Genomic DNA, 19,772 nt, shown 5'->3' with positions numbered 1-19,772 from the left:
CGCAAATGGGTCTTCCAAATGGACTACAATGCATACCTCCAAAATTCTGGCAAAATGGCTATAGGACATCAAAGTCAAGGTATTGGAGTTGCCGTCATAGAGCACTGACCTCAAGCCGATAGAACATTTGTGGGCAGAACTGAGAAACTGTGTGCGAGCAAGGAGGTCTACAAACCTGGCTCCGTTACACCAGTTCTGTCTTGAGGAATGGGCCAAAATTCCAGCAACTTATTGTGAAAAGCTTGTGGAAGGCTACCCAAAACAAAAAAAGTTTTTTTAAAAAGCAATGCTTCCAAATACTAACAAAGTGTATGTAAACTTCTGACCCACTTGGAATGTGATGAAAGAAATAAAAGCTGAAATAAATCTCTTTACTATTATTCTGACATTTCACATTCTTAAAATAAAGAAGTGATCCTAACTGACGTAAGACAGGGAATGTTTTCTATGATTAAATGTCAGGAACTATGAAAAACAAAGGTTTAATATATTTGGCTAAGGTGTATGTAAACATCAGACTTCAACTGTAAGGACTAGATGAGTGCATATAGTCTCTGAGTTGCACTGTTCTTGCAGGCTTGCCCAGGGTGAAATGCAGCAGCAGAACTTGGCAGATGCCGTGCGAGAGGCTCAGAAGCCACTAGCGTGACACATAGATGATGAGGACCTGGATCGGATGCTTAGGGAGCAGGAGAGGGATGGGGACCCTATGGCAGCCATGCTTCGCAAGAAGAAAGAGAAAAATACTAAATTGAAAGGAATCAAAGGCAAATGCTGAATATTACATGTGACCTGGCACACGCCTGTTTCCATATCAATATACTTTTAGTATCTCGAGTCATGACATTCACAGTACTATTGTTGTCATCATTTATGTGTTATTGTTTCCTCCAGATAAACCCTGTTACAGGGGTTCACCCCCTCCTCCAAATCGTTTTAACATTATGCCAGGGTATCGCTGGGATGGAGTTGACAGGTAAGAGGTTTAAATAGCTGTCATTCATCAAACGCTGTTATTTATTAAGTATTAAAAGCACACTAACCTTTGCCTAAGTGTGAGAGAGCAGGTTAGTGTATTTTTGCTGTTGGTTGGTTTTAATGACTTCCATAATCCCGTAGGTCCAATGGTTTTGAACAGAAGCGGTACAGCAGAATGGCTGATAAGAAAGCTGTGCAAGAGATGGCGTACAAATGGAGTGTGGAGGACATGTAGATCACATGGAGATCTAAATGTATATATAGATTTACACTGTAAAAACTGGCTCCAGTATAGTTCCACCACACCTGCACACCTTTTCAAGTGGGACTTCTTATTTCAAGTGTCATCATGAATTGGTTTGTATAGAAAGATATGTTTTGTTTGCATTGATCAGTAAAATTTTCTCTAGGCAACATGCATTTCTTTATTGAACTTATTTTTAAATGCTTATTGTAACATTTTTAACAACTCTTGATTTTCTGAAAATGTATTTTGAATGACTTACCATATTTGAAACAATGATGCTGTACACGTTCTTTTTTGTGATTTTGTTAATTATTAAATTTAAACAAAGAATCTTTGAGTTGGCTTGAACTATCCCCCATTTTTGTTATATCCTAAGTAAATCTCTACTGCTCTTAAACAAGATTGTTTATTCTTAATCAAGAGTTTGATTTCTAATGTCATGTGGTACAGGAGGAAAAGCATCAGTCCCAAAAGATGTGACAACAATGTTACATGTTTATAATACAGGTTGAATAATGCAACAGTATAATTAAAAGAAGCAATTTAATTATTTTTATCATCCAGTGTAAAAATGTACCTTGATAGTTCTCAGTAACAGGCTTCATCTTCATTTTCAGCTGTTTCTTTAAGTCGGGCAGGGGCTGGATGAGCATGAACAGAGACATCCCAGCCTGGGTACGTCTCTCTTTGCACTATTTTGTATTCAGCTCTATAGAAAACAGATATAACTTAATTACTTTGTTTCAGATTTACTGTGACTGCAAGTCAAACAAATTCAAACAAAGTGTGTCAAGTATTATGCATAGGTCTAGAAAGATATTTCAACCACACAATGAAATTTCAAATTATTTACTCACGCTCATATTGTTTAAAACCAAATGACTTCATTCGGTGGAACACAAAAGGAGGCACCTCAGTCACCATTCACTTTCATTGCAGCTTTTTTCCCCAGTAACATAAAAGTGAAAATGGGCTAAGGCTATCGGTGCCTAACATCCTACCTTTTTGTTCCACAGACGAGAAAATGTCATTTGGGGTTGGAAAAACATAAGGGTGAGTAAGTTATGCTTTTCCTTTTAGGGTTAACAATCGCTTTAAGTTCAATGGTAGTTCACTTGCCTCAGTGAAGGGTTAATGGCCATGTTGTCAGGATGAGGTGCAACCTGGTTTCTCCTGACATGAATTGAAGTCCTGCTGGTAAAGAGAAGATCTCTGTATTTGGGCAGTCCTCTCCACCCTCACAGGGACTTTGCTTCGCCACACAATCTGGATACCATTTAGTGTATAAGCCTGGTAATCCTCCCTGTGTGTTGTACTGAAGCTCTGGTCCCCTGGAATTTGGTACACATACACTCACTGACCACTTTATCAGGAACACTTCTACACCTTATTCACGTGTTTATCTAATTACCCCCAATTAATGACAGAGGTCAGAGGAGAATGGCCAGACTAGTACGAGCTGATAGGAAGGTGACAGTAACACAAAACAACATGTTACAGCAGTGCTATCCAGAAAAGCATTCCTGAACATACAACACTTCAAACATTGAGGCAGATGAGCTACAGCTGCAGAAGACTACTCTGGGTACCACTACTGTAAGCTTAGAACAGGAAACTGAGGCTGCGGTGGGCACAGGCTCACCAAAACTGGACGGTAGACAATTTAAAAACATCACCTGATCTGACGAATCTCAATTTCTGCTGCAACATGAAGATGGCAGGCCCATTGCAGCCTAATCTTTGTTCATGGCTGACAGAATTTGAGCCCAATGTGGTTTTCTTCTTTTGTAGCCTATCTGCTTCAAGGGTCGACATGTCTGCTCACTACAATTGTACAGAGGCGTTATCCGAGTTACCGTAGCCTTTTAGTAAGTCAGCTTGGACCAGTCTATCCATTCTCTGTTGACCTCTCTCAGCAACAAGGCATTTCTGTGCGCTGAACTGCCGCTCACTGTTTTTTTTTTCTCAATACAGTCTAGAGACTGTTGTGCTCGAAAATCCCAGGAGATCAGCAGTTACAGAAATACTCAAACCAGCTCGTCTGGCACCACCAATCACGCCACGGTCGAAATCACTAAAATCCAATTTTTCCCCATTCTGATGGTTGATGTGAACATTAACTGAAGCTCCTGACCCGTATCTGCATGAGTTTATGCACTGCACTGCTGCCACATGATTGGCTGATTAGATAATCGCATGAATAAGTAGATTGGCTGGTGATTGTAGAAATGTTTCCATAAGTTCATAGATCTACAAAATAGGTTAGGTAATTTTTAATATGTTTTTTCTAGACCTGACATCTTGGCATTTTAAGCTACATTTAACTATTTTCCTAAATGTTGATGCTTTTCATACCATCTAGAGTGAGACTGCACTGTATAATCCTCTTTGACTCTGTTTTGGGGCAGAATTTGGGTCAAAATGCAGTTTTCCTGCTTACCTGTGTAGAGCAGCAAACCTGAAGAAAAGATGTGTCTGTCAGTGTCAGCAACTTTTTCTAGAAAACTTTTAATTGATATAAATTGAATGCTTTAGTAACAGTATGTCATATCTTGAAAAAATTACACATTCCTTAACTTGTACAGACTTAACTACTGCTTATGACTGGGAGAAATCCACATTTTTGTGAAGCATTTAATGAAACGTAAACTATTCATTTTTAAAGTCTTAAGGGACTGTTTGACTCTTTAAAGTGACAATTATCTGAAGAGATAAGAGATACATTGAGGGTTATTAAATACTTAAACATTTGTTTAAACATTAATGTAAATATGTCTGCAGATATATTTTGCTCTATACACCCAGTTTCAAAAAAGATTTGTACTAGCGAAGTCTATAATGTTGTGTTGGCATACACACATCTAGCGTAGCCATTGGCTGTTATTTCGAAACCTTTGGTGATTTCACTTTTTCTGCATACAGTTAAAAGTCATCTTGCGCATCTTACCTTGAGCATGACAGTTTCTTCTCATAAATTTGATTTCTGAGCAGTTTCAGTTTGCCCAGATTTTTGTAAAATTTTTACTGTACAGTGGCTTGTTAGGAAAGTGCTGTTCAACTCAGTTAGTAGCTGTTGCCATGGCTACTCTATCCTTTATAGAAAGCCTGAAGGGTGATGGACACAGTGAGAACAACGAGTCTTCGGTAATAAATGCAGTAGACTTTCGTGATTATTTTCAACATGAGACTTGTATGCATAGTACAACTGAAGCTAAATAAAAACCTGTTAATGGTGGGGTCTACTGGAAACAACTGCTCTATTGCTGAATTTCTCATTAGATAATAAGTGTGTGTTGGTGTGAAATTGTTAAATGAAAAGTATGCATGTGGGTTGTTAATGCATAACATGTATATTTGTCAATGTTTATGTATTCTACTTTCTTTCTTTCTTGCCTGCTTGCTTGTTTTTGCCCTGTGCAGTTCATTTTAAATGATCCTACTGTGTGACATTTTTTTATATATGTATATAAATAAAGAAATAGAAGTATAATAATTCTAAAGTAATTAAATCAAAATGGTGTCAAAAATAGTTTGAGCAAAGCCTATAGCATAGCATATGACACATACAGGATGTGTGTGTATAGTGTATATATTCATGTGTTATGTGTGTGTATACTGCGATGGACTGGCGACCTGTCCAGGGTGTCCCCCGCCTTTCGCCCAATGTTAGCTGGGATAGGCTCCAGCCCCCCGCAACCCTGTACACAGGATAAGCGGTTGACGATGGATGGATGGATGGATGTGTGTGTGTATATATATATATATATATATATATATATATATATATATATATATATATATATATGAACAGTATTCTATTAGTATATATGTATGTGTGTGTGTGTGTATATATATATATATATATATAAGAAGGTTTCAGGAGTAAGGAAGGGAGCGGAAGCTGGGTGGCAGTCCAAGTAAGTCAGTTTTTAATGTTTTTCAGTTTGTCTACAGTCCGTGCACGTAAGCTTCACAACTCAATCAACTTTTTAAAACTATCTCAGCTTCACAGTCTGGTAAGCTTTAGCTACAGGCTTCTGGGTTTCTTTGTTCCCAACTCTCTCCCTCACTGGCGCTTTCGGTGGCCTTTTCAACCCCATCTCCGTAGTCAGAGACACAAGTGTTACGTATCATTAATCACCAGGTGATGGTCCTGATGATTCCTCTCTCCCCAGTGACAGACACATGACCACGTCCCGCTCCACATATCCCCACCGCCCGACCAACGTCCTCACCTCCTTTTTGGACTTGAGACGTGAGCAAGCCACTATCGCTGCAGTCTTATCAATTTGGGGACGTACCTGCCCATGACCAAAGTGGAAGCCCAGATACCATACTTCCACCTGCCCAATTGCACAATTTTTTGGGTTTGCTGTGAGTCCCACCTGCCTCAGTGACCTCAGCATGTCTCTCAGATGCTGCACATGCCTCTGCCAATAATTACTGCATATAATGATATCATCTAAGTAGGCAACGGCATACACAGCATGTTGAAAAGGCAGTTTTTTCTTGGGATAATGGAGTTAAGCAGATCTGCCAATATTGCTTGGTTAAATCCAGTGTCGAATAAAATTGAGCTGCACCCAACTGATCAAGCAGTTCGTCAATTCGGGGCATTGAGTATGTGTCCTATTTAGACATTGCGTTGACTTTCCGGTAATCAACAGAACAGGACTGACCCGTCACTCTTAGATACAAGAAAAACTGAGCTCGCCAATCACTGTTTTATTACCCCCATCTTCAGCATTGCCTCTAATTTGTCCCGAATCACCTTTTTCTTGTGCTCTGGTACACTGTATGGCCGACTACGCTCTACCACTTCCGGTGGGGTGTCGATATGATGCTGTATGAGGTTAGTCCGACCAGGAAGAGGAGAGAACATGTCCACAAACTCTTTTTGCAACTTGGCCACCTCTGTGAGCCGGTGACAACGAGAGGTGGTCTCCACAAGGGACCAGGGTGAATGGATTGGCTTTGAACTTCAGCTCTGGCCTGAGCTCCACCCTCTCTAGAACTACCATCACCATGGACATGGGGACCACCTTTCTCCATAATTTAAAGAGGGTGAGATAGTAAACTTGACGTGCCCTGCCTCTATCCATTTATTTAACTTCATAATTGAGGTCCCCAACTCCCTAAGGGCGGGAATACCGGAGGATTCCCCTCCTGCGTCACTCTGATGCTGAACAGACGCAGACGGCCCTGGCTCCGCCTCCCCAGCCATCGCATCACACATCACACACTGTGTTTTTGGTCTGCAGGACCCATCCGCACACAACGCTTTAAATAATCATTTAAACCCCGGCCAGTTGGTTCCAAGTATCAGTGGATGGGCGAGTTGAGAATGAACTGCGGACTCCACTCTATGCTTTACTCCCTGAAATTGAATATCGGTAGTCAGCACCGGATATTCGTGAACATCCCCATGCACACACCTCACCAACACATTGTTATTTCAACCCAGAGCCCTGTCATGAACCAAGCCATGGTGGATTGAGATTTGGTTGCAACCCGAATACACCAGGGCTTGATATGTATGGTCCTTATCCCTTACCGGTAAGCAATAAGTTCCAGCTTGATTGGGGTGGCCAGTGGATTGTCGGGGACCCTGATCCACGTCCCCACCTCCATTACCAGACACCGGTTCTGGACGTGTCCCTGTTCCCTGCAAATCCAACAAACCGGCCCAGGCTCCATGGCTGCATCTGTTGCAAAGGAGACATCACCCTGGGAAGGATGACGAAGAGGGGTAGGGAAGGGGGCCAACGTGTAGTGCAGTCACCAGGGGGCGGGAACAGGATGAGAGGGTGGAGAGTGAGGGGCAATATGGAAATGAGTAGCAGAGAGGGAGAGGTAGACTTGGACTGCTCGCTGGCCTCGGCCGCATGTGGGCTTTGGCCAGCTGGATAGCATGGGACGATGGCACTGGAACCATTCTGCAGTTCTCTTGGGTAGACTTATGGTCAACTGCTCCAGCACCATCAATTCGATCACGTCCTCCATGCCACGCCCTTCCCTGGCTTGCACCCATTTCCGGCAGGTGTCCCGGAGCTATTGGGCAAATGCATTGAGCTTGAGGCCAGCCAGAGGCGGTGGCAGAGTGTTCATAGAGGCCCACGATCACCTCCGGCTCATTCTGAGGGCCCATCTTTGTGAGGTGATGGTGTGGCTTCCGCGCTGCCTCTGGGGTCACAGCGGGGACCCCACCTGGAGCTAGCCAGCTCCATAGAGGTTGCCGATCCTCAGCCTGGGCCTCGAGGAGCTACTGGAAAAGACACTCCTAGGTGAGCAGGGCTTGATGGTGGGTCTCCTGGATGCTAGCCAGTGCACGGATGACTTCGCCCATCATGTCCATGGCGGCCAGTCTTTTCAGAAGGAATTCTCAGGTTTTGGCACAAGTGTAAGAAGGTTCCAGGAATAAGCAAGCAGGGTGGCAGTCCAAGTACCTCAGTTTTTTTTATGTTTTTCAGTTTGTCTACAGTTCGTGCACGTCAGCTTCACAACACAACATATTTCAGCGTCACAACTCAATCAGCTTCATGATTTAAATGCTTCAGCTACAGACCTCTTGGTGTCTTTGTTCCCAACTTTCTACTTTTTATTTTATAATATATATATATATATATATATATATATATATATATATATATATATATATATATATATATATATATTATAAAATAAAAGTATTCAGATAATTAAATTGCATTATTACATTCTTGTGGCAGAGGAGTTCATCATTGATAAGACCAATGAAAAAGCGGCTTTAGTATACAATGTATTGTTTGCTACCATATTATTGATCATAAGTCAATCATTGGCATACAGTTCACAGCAATCCATTTCACAAGTGAATTTGTCAATCAGTTGGAGATTTATTATGAGGGCTTGTTTAAGAACCCGTCAATGTACACCTGCGTCAGACTATTTTTAGAAACAAGCCAGGGGTATACATAGTACACAATACTACAGATATATTTTACAATAATGCCAAGACATTATATTAATTACATTACAATGCTTTTCAATGCTTTGGAGTTGTTGGAGGTACAAAGAGTATTTAAATAATATTTCAAGTCTTTACAAAAAAGTGCAAATAGGGGCTTTATAGACATAAATTTACACTTATGTATAAAAAACTTGGCAAGAAAAATAAACAGATTAATCAGAAAATATTAACTTAAGTTATCAAATCTGTGAAAACCAAATAAAACATTTTTATAAAGCAAAGAAAACTAGTTAAAATAGAAGTACTTACAAACAAACAAAATTTTCTCCAAAATACTACAGCGTGGACACATTCCCAAAAAAGGTGAGGGGCAGATTCATCTACAGCACTACAGAAGGAGCAAAGTGGATCTATTTCAGGGAGCATGTTTCTTAAATAAAGATTGACTGGGTAAAAATGGTGTAACAGTTTAAAGGACACCTCCGTAACCTTGTTAGTAATTAAATGTCTGTGAGGTAAAGACCATACGACCTGTGTCAGACATACTTGTGTCGCGTCTCGGGTGTGTTAAAAATAAAATGTTTAGGTGACTGTGTCAAGTGAAATATAGTTTAATACTCAATCTTTAAACACATCTTGAGATCCCTTAGTTCGCATTTGCGCTCCTTCAAGTGTTTTGAACACAAGAACGTAACGCATGTTTGTGATGTGTGTCCGCTGACGGGTTGTTAATGTCTGGAGTAAACAGGTGGTACTACAAGCTTGAATTTCTCAGGAAAGCATTGCGATTAAGTGAGTAAATTTTTTTTATTAATCGCACGTTATTAATGCGTTAAATCGACAGCCCTAATATATATATATATATATATATATATATATATATATATATATTAGTGTGCTGGTGGTGATATTTTTGATGGTGAAATATTAAAATAGCAGTTTAAGAGACAACAATTTAATAGTGTATTGTTTTATTCAGCACATCGGATCTGATAGTCCCAAGCAGTGGTTGCAAAATATGATATGAAGAAGAACAGTTTTTAAGAGGGGAAATGGAAATCTCTTATGAGCACGTTATTATCAAACATTCATTGGGAGGAGCAAGAAACCTGTAAAAATGCAGTCAGTTCCCCTGTTAACGATAGTCCTAGCGACAGTGGTCTGTACAGACACTTGGCTTATTTGAATGAACCAACTGTGTCTTAGAACTTTTTGTGTAAGAGAAAATGGAATTCATATCAGGAGTGCCTTCCCCAATAAGAGCAAATTTGTTGTTATGTGCAAATTTCAATAAGAAAGATGCATCACTTCTAAAACTCAAGGTAACAATTTAGGCATGCTGCATTTTGAAGACCCCATGAAAGAAAAATGTATCCTTGTATTCCATATCTATTAGCTTTGAATCCATCTATATGCTACTGAAGGCCTTAAAGTTGAGACGAATGAACTTTTAGTAAATATACTAAAATGTGATTAGATTACAGTAGCGTTACTTTGTAGCATAGCATACAAACAGCTTTGTTCCAAGCATTTCTTTTTTCATGATTTATAATTCGTAGGCTTTTATCTTATACCATCTTCCTAGAAAGTTGTTGGAAATAGAGATGATGGCTTTGAAGAAGAGTGTTACATTGAATGTTTTTCACCTGTCTGTATGAAAGCTTTAGTTTGATTTCTCAGTTTCAGAGAACAACAATCAGTGTTGCAATAATGGGAATTAACAAAATGCATATTCATCAAAACCTTGGCTTTTCATTTTTTTATTAGACTATTGTTTATTTTTTATTTTGCTAGAGTTTGCAAGTTCCATATCCCTTTTCTGAAAAATTGAACAAGGAAATTGAGAAATAAAAAATTAAAAAAACTGTTTCTCTTTTTTTTTTTTTTTTTTTTTTTTGACAGCTCAAAATATATTTCACACAGATCTACAAAATTCTCTAAAATTGTACATTAAATAAAATCCTGATAATAGTTTTTGTGGATGTCCAAGATGATAAAATGTAGATATCTTTTATAAATATATTTTTTTAGAAAGTTAATTTTTGTATTGAATATGTTTGTTTCAGGTATTTTTATTTTTTCCTACATTTTGTATTTATTATATATATATATATTTTTTATAACTCTAAAAATGTCAATTGGTGTAACCACCAAGTAAAAATAATGAAGATACTTTCTTGTAGCTGGAATGCAAACAAATTTTCTAAGGTAAATCTTTTTTCAAATAAAAATCACAAATCTTTGAGTAAAGAATATCAAGATATCAGTATTTGATCTGGCTTATTTTTGTATTTATTAGAGAGAGTGAGAGAGAGAGAGAGAGAGAGAGAGAGAGAGAGTGTGTGTGTGTGTGTGTGTGTGTGAGAGAGAGAGAGAGACATTTATTTAAAAATAGAGGGGTCATATACAAATATTTATGTGTGAATTGCATTTGTATGTATTTTTGAATAACTTAATCAATGCAGACAAAAAAAAATAGCATCACATCACATCACTGGCCCTTTTTCAAGAACTTCTGGGCAGGAAAACAAAACCCAGAAAACAACAATTGGAGAAGGGCCCTTGGTGATAATGGGCCCCAGGGCCTTTGCAAGTCATAATCTGCCCCTGGCAATAGCAAGTATCAAGTCTTGGATTCCATGGTGTGTCAAATATTTTAAAATAAATGACAATTTGAGACAAAATTTGAGACAACAAACAGTTTAATGAAGCATTATTTTATTTTTTGTTCAGTAGCCTTTGAATACTTCATTGTACAAGTGTATTCTATGAGTCACCTTTACAGTTAATTGTAAAACAATCAATCAATCAATCAATCAATCAGTCAATCAATCAATCAATCAATCAATCAATCAATCAATCAATCAATCAGTGAGCATTAATCAGAAAACCTGAGAAAACACTGTCTGCCTTATCCCCAGTTGCAAACATGCCATTATAGCTGTTTGTCTGTAGCCAAACTTTCACACCCTTTTTCAGGTAAACAGCTAGCCCACCAGAGTGTACCTGCTGGCTAACGTTGTTGTAAATGTGATCACAGAAACTAGCTATTTTCTTCCCATCGAGCATCAGGATTACACACAGATTTTTCTGTGAGGATGCATGATACACAAAATAATAAGTGCCAGGAATTTGACATACAAATTTGCTCTCTTCCATACTGAAATGGTCATTGATATTGGTGATAATAGTACTGAAGCGTATTACAGTGTTTGCCTCTGGCCAGTTTTTTGTGGCCCGGGAGACACTGAATGCAGATTGCAGGTGAGATTTGGAGGCACCTGACATGCCTGGGTCCCCTTGCGGTCCGAGGAGTCCAGGTGAGCCTTCTTTGCCAGTTTCCCCGGGGCGACCTCTCTTTCCAGGACTTCCTTTAATTCCAGGATCCCCTTTTTCTCCCTTCTTAAAAGCCTCAGCAGGCTTGACAGGAATCCCTGTTGAGTCAGCCAAATGCAGATGAATGTTTGTTTTTATATCATGGTATAAACTTTTAATCTACTGTTTCTGCTCTTAAATAAGGCTAAATAAAACTACTCTATCCCTAAAACTTACATAAGCTTTTTGTAAATTGAGTTTTTAATTAATACATTATTTAGTCCCTTTTAAGAAGCTTTTGTCATGTGGACCAGTACAGTGGTCCCAGAATGTACACTTTTGGACGTTTAATTAAAAAAAAGTGGCACACATGATGCTAGATCTTTTCTCAGAGTTAACCTTACATTTCCAAGCCCTTCTTCTAAACAAGTGAAAACGTTATTATTTGATCTGAGCATTGCTGATAAAATGGTTGATACATCTACTATGTCTCTAACTGACTAAAGCACGGTGAAGTTAATATTTTCAAAAAACATCTTACCAGGATCCCCTCTCTCACCCTTCACCCCTTCCCTTCCGTCACGACCAGGAAGTCCAGGTATACCCGGCAAACCTGGGGTCCCTGCAGAAGGACAAGTGTCAGTGGAGACCAAAGAAAGGCAGAGAGAAACAAGTAAAAGTGTTCCAAACATGATATGACCGCCAAACATGTTTGCTACCAAAGCCAGTGAGCTCCACTTCAAGCACTGAGCACTAAATGTCTTTTGTTCACAAACACAAGAACAGGCAAATTAAATGACAAGTGCACTAAGTTCCTCTTTTATTATGCCTCTGCAGGACAGTGTTGCACTCTTCCACTGACTTGCCTTTGTCTTATATTACTCTGAAAAGTGGTAACCTTAAAGGGATAGTTCACCCCACAATTATCTCATTATTTACTCACCCTCATGCCACCCCAGATGTGTATGACTTTCTTTCTTCTGCAGAACACAAACAAAGATTTTTAGATGAATATCTCAGCTCTGTAGGTATATACAATGCAATTGACTAATGGCCAGATCTTTGAAGATCGATTACACTTTTTAGTGCTTGATACATGCGCAGAGCAGAAGATTGCACTAGGAAATTTAATCAAGCTTTAAATCGTGATCATCAAGAAGAATACTGAAGTCAAGATTACAGTGAAAAAGAGATACATTTTGGCCTGTTCTCACCCAAAATCGATTAGATCCCTTCAGAAGACATGTATTAAACCACCAGTTGAGTCTTATGGATTACTTTTATGCTGCTTTTATGTGTTTTTTAGAGCTTTAAAGATTTGGTCCCCATTCATTTGGATTGTATGGACCAACAGAGCTGAGATATTCTTCTAAAAATCTTAATTTGGCTTCTGCTGAAGAAAGAAAGTCATCTGGGATGGCATGAGTGTGAGTAAATAATGAGATAATTGTGGGGTGAACTATCCCTTTAAGGTTACCACTTTTCAGAGTAATATAAGACAAAGGCAAGTCAGTGGTAAATTATGTAAATTCTACCTTATTTCTAACCTTAAAAGTGATTTTGTTGGAGTAACCTAATAATGTTACATGTGATTCAGTGTTAAATTATATTTTTGTATCGAATAAAACCAGATTTATTTAGATGTTATGACGCATCTTTGTTAGGATTCCCATTTTTTTTCAGTATACACTGTTAAAAGTGGTTTGTGTGCAGTTGTTACCTTAAGGAGTTATTTCTATTGATCTAACCCTTAGAAATCTCTTTTGTTGATGTAATCTAATGTATTGTAGTTTGATTCAGTGATTTTAAATAACATTTCTGACTTATCACATGATGCAAATTTGCCCAATGAAACGTATGTACGGTGTATACTCACACAAACTTATTCAGATAAATCCCAATTCATAGTTTAACAGTTCACTCTAAGTTTGGAAATAAATGTTTTGTGTGTAGTTTGGTTTTTCATCTCATTTTAAATAAAATTATCTTAACCTCCAGATTTATTGAAAAATTCAAAAGAGTGATTCCCTTTGATTGATGTTGTCAGATAAGACATTTAATGAAGATTTTATATCACAATTTTGGAAAAGCTGCATAAATTAGACATTGACAGTTTATTTCCATCAGATACACATTTTATTGTTCTGACAAAATGAAAAGATTAATAGGATTTCTGAATTTAGATTACATCTACATTACATCAATTTAGCTACTGTGTACAAACATGGTATATAAAAAAAAATCACTTTAGTTCTCTTGTTTTTATTGAAATATGTTAATTGGACATATTTATGAAAGAAGTCAGAGCAACATTTACAAAGTTTAATACAGCATGCAAACAGTGCAGATTAGATTATTTTTATTTTTGCTTGAAAATGCTTACACAACTGCCACAGTAAAACACATTAATCAAAAACCATTTGCAATCATATGTTTGATATGTATGAGTCTATTCATTACTGGGAAAGATTAAAAATCCATTAAACACAGCAGACACATCTCCAGAAGTTTTGGACATTTTGTTGCCATCAGTTTTGTCAACCTTAAACGGTTCAATCCATACTTTCTCATTTTTAGTTAATTTAAGTACGGCTCCACCTGACACAACCTGAGAAACCAATCGTAGGTTAAAGTCACAAAAACTGAGGCTGACTGATGCAATGTTACTTTTAAGCCTAAGACATAAGCGTCCCTCAGACACTGAGTGAAACACAAAGTAGTACACTCCAGGAACCTTGCAGGTGAAGTAGCCAGTTTGAAGGTTGAAATTCCCATTGACATTGCTAAGTTGCTTATCAAAGGTCACAGGCTGGCCATGTAAAGGATAACTTAATTTATTTCGAAGCACAGAGAAGGCTGGCTTCTGGCTGATATTGCGCTGCCAAAAACTGCACTGGATCCCCTAGGACCCTTAGGACCAGGGGGACCAGGTGGGCCCTGTAAACCCTGATAACCCTTTGGGCCAAGTTCTCCTTGGAGACCCTGGCTACCCATCTCTCCTTTAAATTCATCCATTGCAATCTTGTTTTGCTCAACCTGCAATACTGACAGAACATTTTGTGTTAAATCATTTCAGTCCCTTCAAAAAAAATTGTGAACTCTTAATTTGTGAAGACATTTTTGTAAATCATTTACAACTATGAACATGGAGAGCAGGTCATACATTACTTTCTTACCTGGTTTTCCTTTCTCTCCTTTTGGTCCAGGCAGGCCGTCCCTACCAAGGATTCCTTCCAACCCATCTTTCCCATCCTGCACCCGACAGAAATCCTGACATGAAAAAAATGGGAGCAGAACTCCTACCCAAACCAAAGCAAACTGAGCCAACGACTGCATCCTACAAAAATCTAATAAGAATGGCAGAAATGTAAACATACAAAATTCTTTTTTATGATGATTATACAATCATACAATCTTTTGCAGTTATACAATTCTGTCTTACCAGTGTGTCTCTGTAAATTGTACACTTCTTTTCCTGATTGTTAAAGAAAAAAAAGAAATGCTTGCTGTTGAGAAAAAAGTAATTGTTTCATTTCCTCAAAATTTGAACTACTGAACAACTGTTGAAAGTGCAACAGATGCAACAAATGTCTTACTCATTCACCACCAACATGTTCTCTATTACACAAAATAGCAGTGTTTTAGTTCTTTAAAATAATCTACATTTACTAATTTGGAAAACAAATCCATGAGCGAGAGAAAGAAAATAATAAATTAATATAAATATACATTTTAAAAAATTTAACAATTGCAGCATTGCTAAAAGGTAATATAAATATAAATAAAAATTGTATAATAATAATAACGGTAAAATATAAATTTTATTACCGTAATAATTATTTTTTCTTTTTTTTTTAATAAAAGGAGGTTTCCTCCTAAATATTACCTAACCCTAATATTTCCTCCTAACCCCAACCATAAATATTATTTAACAAGTATATTTAAGTATATGCTCCACATTGCACTAACTGTGCCAGAGGCTGATTTATTTATTTATTTATTTGATTTATTTTTGTTTGTCTCTTATTTTTCATTTAACATTTTCTGTGAACGTTTCTTATTATATAATGTGATATTATCTGTAACATTATTGACATGTAGTAGAGGCTGAGCAAATCTAGGTTTAATAGCCTACATGCTAGGCCTTTACTTTTATAACCTGAGAAAAGCGCTTATTAATTAACCAAACATTTCCATTGAGAACATAAAATTAATGGAAAACACAAATAAAACAAAACCTGCAGGAATCCTGACAATTGCTAGCATAAGGAAGAGGCATATTGGCCCACAACCATTTTCAAATTTGTGTTAATATAACACAATAATCAAATAAAAAATGCAGTATATCAAAGTGGCACTAACAGAATTCCACTTTAGATGAATGATTGTATATATCACATGCATATTGTATGTTAATCATGTAGGATCAACATAACAATACAATAACAACAACAAACATCATTGGTGACTAATGTTATATGTTGTTATACATCCTTTTATACACTATATGTCCATTGATAGGCTAAAGGTGTTCAATATTAAAATCTTATTTAGAGCAAACTAATTAAATGTCTATTATAATGCAAATGCTTTTTGATAAACCCGGAAACCAGATTGTGATTTTTCTTCTCTTCCCCCAGTTGGCACTCATAATCACCAGTTGAAGGAACAGGTTATGTTTTACTCTCCTTCTTGTAGTATGGGCAGTCCTTGAGATGTTCAGAAATTGGGGGCAGTTTGTCAAAGCACCAGCTATCTACAGTGGAAATCAGGTTGCTAAACTGCCAAACCTGAAAAAAATTTTCAAGGGCCATAACTGTAATTTAAAGATTATATATCCATGCATACACAAACTATAATCTCTATGCATACCACTTTTCATTAGTTAAAACTGAAATTGGTAAGAGGAGACAAACTTCACAAACTGCATTAAGAATGCAACATTTGACAATATATCTGATATCCATGAATTGCTGGTTCTCCAGCACCATCCACCATCAGAGTAGACCTTTTTCTCCAGCTGGGTTAGGGGAAGCTGTCAAGAAATCCAGCAATGTGGGCTAGATGTGGCGATGAGGAATTTGTGTTCATCCATTTTGTATGCATTGTATTGCGGCACTTCAGAAGAGATTTTGTGACTGTCTTTTTGTCCTTGTGGCTCTTCTTGTAAAATTTCTCACCTGCTTGGGTTGGCTCTTGGCTTTATTTCAGTACTACTTGAGGATGCAACATTTTGCCCTAAAGATATTATGGTATGTTTGAAGCCAAACAATTCCATGCTAAACATTCTCTCCTAAATGTTATAACTTTCAAGATCCACCACAGTGGGATTCCTTGCTAATGCTTCTATTTCATCCTGAGTCAGTCCTCCTTCTTGAAACTCTGTGTTTGAAGCACTGCTTGTTCACACAGATCCTTCCTCTACTCCATTTTAGAGCGGTTCCACTCCCACAGCTCCCTCTAGAACTGTAACTGAAAGTTCTTCAGCCACCTTCTCAATAACTTCAGGAAAGAGCCTCTTCATTTTGAGTGATTGAAACAGATGCTGCTGGTCCCTTAGACCCATTGAGAGATCCAGATGTTCCTGTTTGTAGTTCTCCTTTAAAATGTTCTCATAGAAATCTGGGGTCTCATGACTCTTCAATGGGCCATCGGTTCCACGCCATGGAGCAGGAGACAACACTGGCAAGACACACCTCCAAGTTCTTAGCCTGATTTGATCAACACATGATAAATGGGCAGCCATATTCAACACTGAGATACAGAACCCTCTCATAAGGGCACAAAAACACATGTTCTTCTTCCTTGCAGTGGTAAAACACAGTAATGCACAGCAAACGTCAACTGATGATTTTTTTTTTCCCTGCCCAGTCCGTGGTGATATGTACGAAAAAGGCACATCGCCAAATACATAATGGGCATGTGAAAGTGAAAGTAAAAAAAGGACTTACATATTGATCTGTTTTATCACCCACACTGATCATATCACTTCTGATGTTTGTATGGATTACTTTTATGCTGCTTTTAGAGCTGGTACCAATTTTGGTGCTGATTCACTTTCATTGTGAGCACCTACAGAGCTGAAATATACTTCTAAAAATCTTTGTTATCGTTAGCAGAAGAAAGAAAGTCCTTCACATCTGGGATGGCATGAGGGTGAGTAAATGATGAGAGCGTTTTCATTTTTGGGTGAGCTATCCCTGTAACAGCCCTGATCAAGCTCACACAATGGAGTTAGCTCAAGAATCAACCATTCAAGGTGTTGAACTTACAACCTTTCAGTAATTATTTTTAACCATTAAGTCTCCCAACTCCAAACATATATTTAAAGCATTGTCCAGAGCTAACACACCACTTCTCACAACAGGATTTACATGCCCTCTGGAAACACATAATCTTATGTCTAGTACTGTATGCATTATGTAATATGTGCAGACCAGGCAGCATTATGGTGTTTCAATGAATATGCAGACAAAATGCAACAGTTGTTGTATGCAGCTAAAAAGTACTTTTGCATATAATGTTGCATTTCTAATTTCTGTGTTGAAAAATTTCTGTGGGGAGCACATGAGTGTCAGAACTGGTTCTTGGAGCAGTAGAAAAAGGTTGCCTGGTCTGATGAGTCCCATTTTCTTTTACAACATGTGGACGTTGTGTGTATGGGGAAGTGATGGCACCAGAATGCACTGTGGGAACACGACAAGCCGGTGGAGGGAGTGTGATGCTATGTGTGTATATATATACAGTACTGTGCAAAAGTCTAATGCACATAAGATGTTTCACAAAAGCATTGTCTTAAGATGGCTATTTATATCTTCAGCTTTAGTGTGTCAATAGGAAATATAAATGTTAGACTCCCAAACGTTACTTTTGCAAATGATTAGAACAGAAGAACAGGGAGCCCTGCAACAGATGGCATGGCCATTGAGCATCGTGTCTGTCTGAGATTACATGAAGAGACAAAAGCAATTGAGACAGCCTAAACAGGTAGAAGAACTGTGGTGAATTCTCCAAGGAGCTTGGAACATCCTATCTGCCAACAAACAAGAAAAACTGGATCCAGGTGTACCTAGGAGAATTGGTGCCGTTTTAAAAGCAAATGTGGCAACACCAAATATTAATTTAGCTTTTTATTTGTTTACTGGACTTTGTATGACATTAAATGATTAATGAATAGTTTTCATTTATATTAAATATTATATTAATAAACTATTTATGTCATTATTTTTTAAGACATCCTCACTATGCAACATTTTTCACAAGTGCCTAAATCTTTTGCACAGTATTGTATATATAGCTCTGTGAGGCCCCCTGGTGGCTCGTGGGCCCTACTATATATTGCTTATAGCTACAAACAGCCCTAAATAGCTGAACATTTTGGCTGAAACTGTGGTTACCAAATACTAAATCTTTGTAAGTGTGATTTATCACCACGTGTAATTTGGACGTCATTAGATTCTACAAAATAACACCTCAAAAGTCTGCAAAATTTAGGCCTAGTATATTACAGGGGGTTAAAACCCATGGGAGAGAGATGGTGGTTTATAGTGGCGGGGACTTTTGATTCGTCCCAGTGACTGAAGTCTTTTGTATCCATTCACCAAACAGATTCACTCAGGTTTCTTTTTTTTCTTTTTTTTTTTGCAGATACATTAGTGGTGACACAGTAGTGTAGTTTATGTTATGAGTGAGTCACTGAATACATGATTCAACTGATTCATTAAAAACTCTGCATTGCTCAAGACCGAAACAATAGAAGTGAACAAGAACGACTTATTCACTTAAAAGATTAGTTCAAAACACTGATTCATTCACAAAACACCGCTAGTATTTACTCAAAACAATGGAAGCTTGACAAATATGTCTGTATTCTGAGGTGCTTGCGAATTACATTTTAAAATCTGTGTAACTGATAAGACACTAACAAACCAAATGCCCAACGGTTAAAGATTATCTGGTTGCCTTTTTCCCTGTAAAGAATCAGGGCTTACAATACAAAAACAATGAGCAGCCAAACCACAGTGTGAAGCCATATTTATTTGAACGTGGAAGATTACTGATGTGTCAGGTATTGAACCACGGACTGACATGATGTGCTCTCAGATACAGCCTCAACCGTCAAGCTGACTACGTACTACGTAGGCCTACGGTAGGGTGACCATATTTTGATTACCAAAAACCAGGACACTCGGCCCGGCGATGAGATACTCAAATGATAGCCTACTCGAATTTTACTCAAAGATGCCTTGTTAATTTCAATACATTTAAAGTAGACTATGCCTC

The 19,772-nt window shown here is 37.9% G+C and overlaps 3 protein-coding genes across 3 annotated transcripts in view; 1 reads left to right on the top strand and 2 right to left on the bottom strand.

The window, feature by feature from the left end:
• The window catches only part of LOC127625217 (BUD13 homolog), an 8,834-nt gene extending 7,017 nt beyond the window's left edge, over positions 1-1,817 (top strand). The window contains 3 exon segments of the mRNA XM_052100363.1: positions 577-767; positions 895-976; positions 1,120-1,817. Of these exon segments, the coding sequence (XP_051956323.1) occupies positions 577-767; positions 895-976; positions 1,120-1,213 (367 nt within the window). The 3' untranslated portion in view covers positions 1,214-1,817.
• Positions 1,818-10,853: 9,036 nt separating this feature from the next.
• c1qc (complement component 1, q subcomponent, C chain) lies at positions 10,854-12,346 on the bottom strand. The gene is made up of 2 exons (XM_052100476.1): positions 12,031-12,346; positions 10,854-11,608 (listed from the first exon to the last, which is right to left on the bottom strand). The coding sequence occupies exons 1-2, from the start codon at positions 12,197-12,199 to the stop codon at positions 11,043-11,045; spliced, it is 735 nt and encodes a 244-aa protein (XP_051956436.1). The 5' UTR covers positions 12,200-12,346; the 3' UTR covers positions 10,854-11,042.
• Positions 12,347-13,579: 1,233 nt separating this feature from the next.
• On the bottom strand, positions 13,580-15,058 carry c1qa (complement component 1, q subcomponent, A chain). The gene is given in 4 exon segments (XM_052100500.1): positions 13,580-14,363; positions 14,366-14,533; positions 14,666-14,836; positions 14,932-15,058. Coding segments are annotated over 3 exon segments (753 nt in total). The 5' UTR covers positions 14,826-14,836; positions 14,932-15,058; the 3' UTR covers positions 13,580-13,938.
• Between the last annotated feature and the right edge of the window lie 4,714 nt (positions 15,059-19,772).

This window comes from Xyrauchen texanus, chromosome 31, assembly GCF_025860055.1.
Source record: "Xyrauchen texanus isolate HMW12.3.18 chromosome 31, RBS_HiC_50CHRs, whole genome shotgun sequence".
In the NCBI taxonomy this organism is placed as follows: domain Eukaryota; kingdom Metazoa; phylum Chordata; class Actinopteri; order Cypriniformes; family Catostomidae; genus Xyrauchen; species Xyrauchen texanus.
This window is presented reverse-complemented; position numbering and strand designations above follow the sequence as displayed.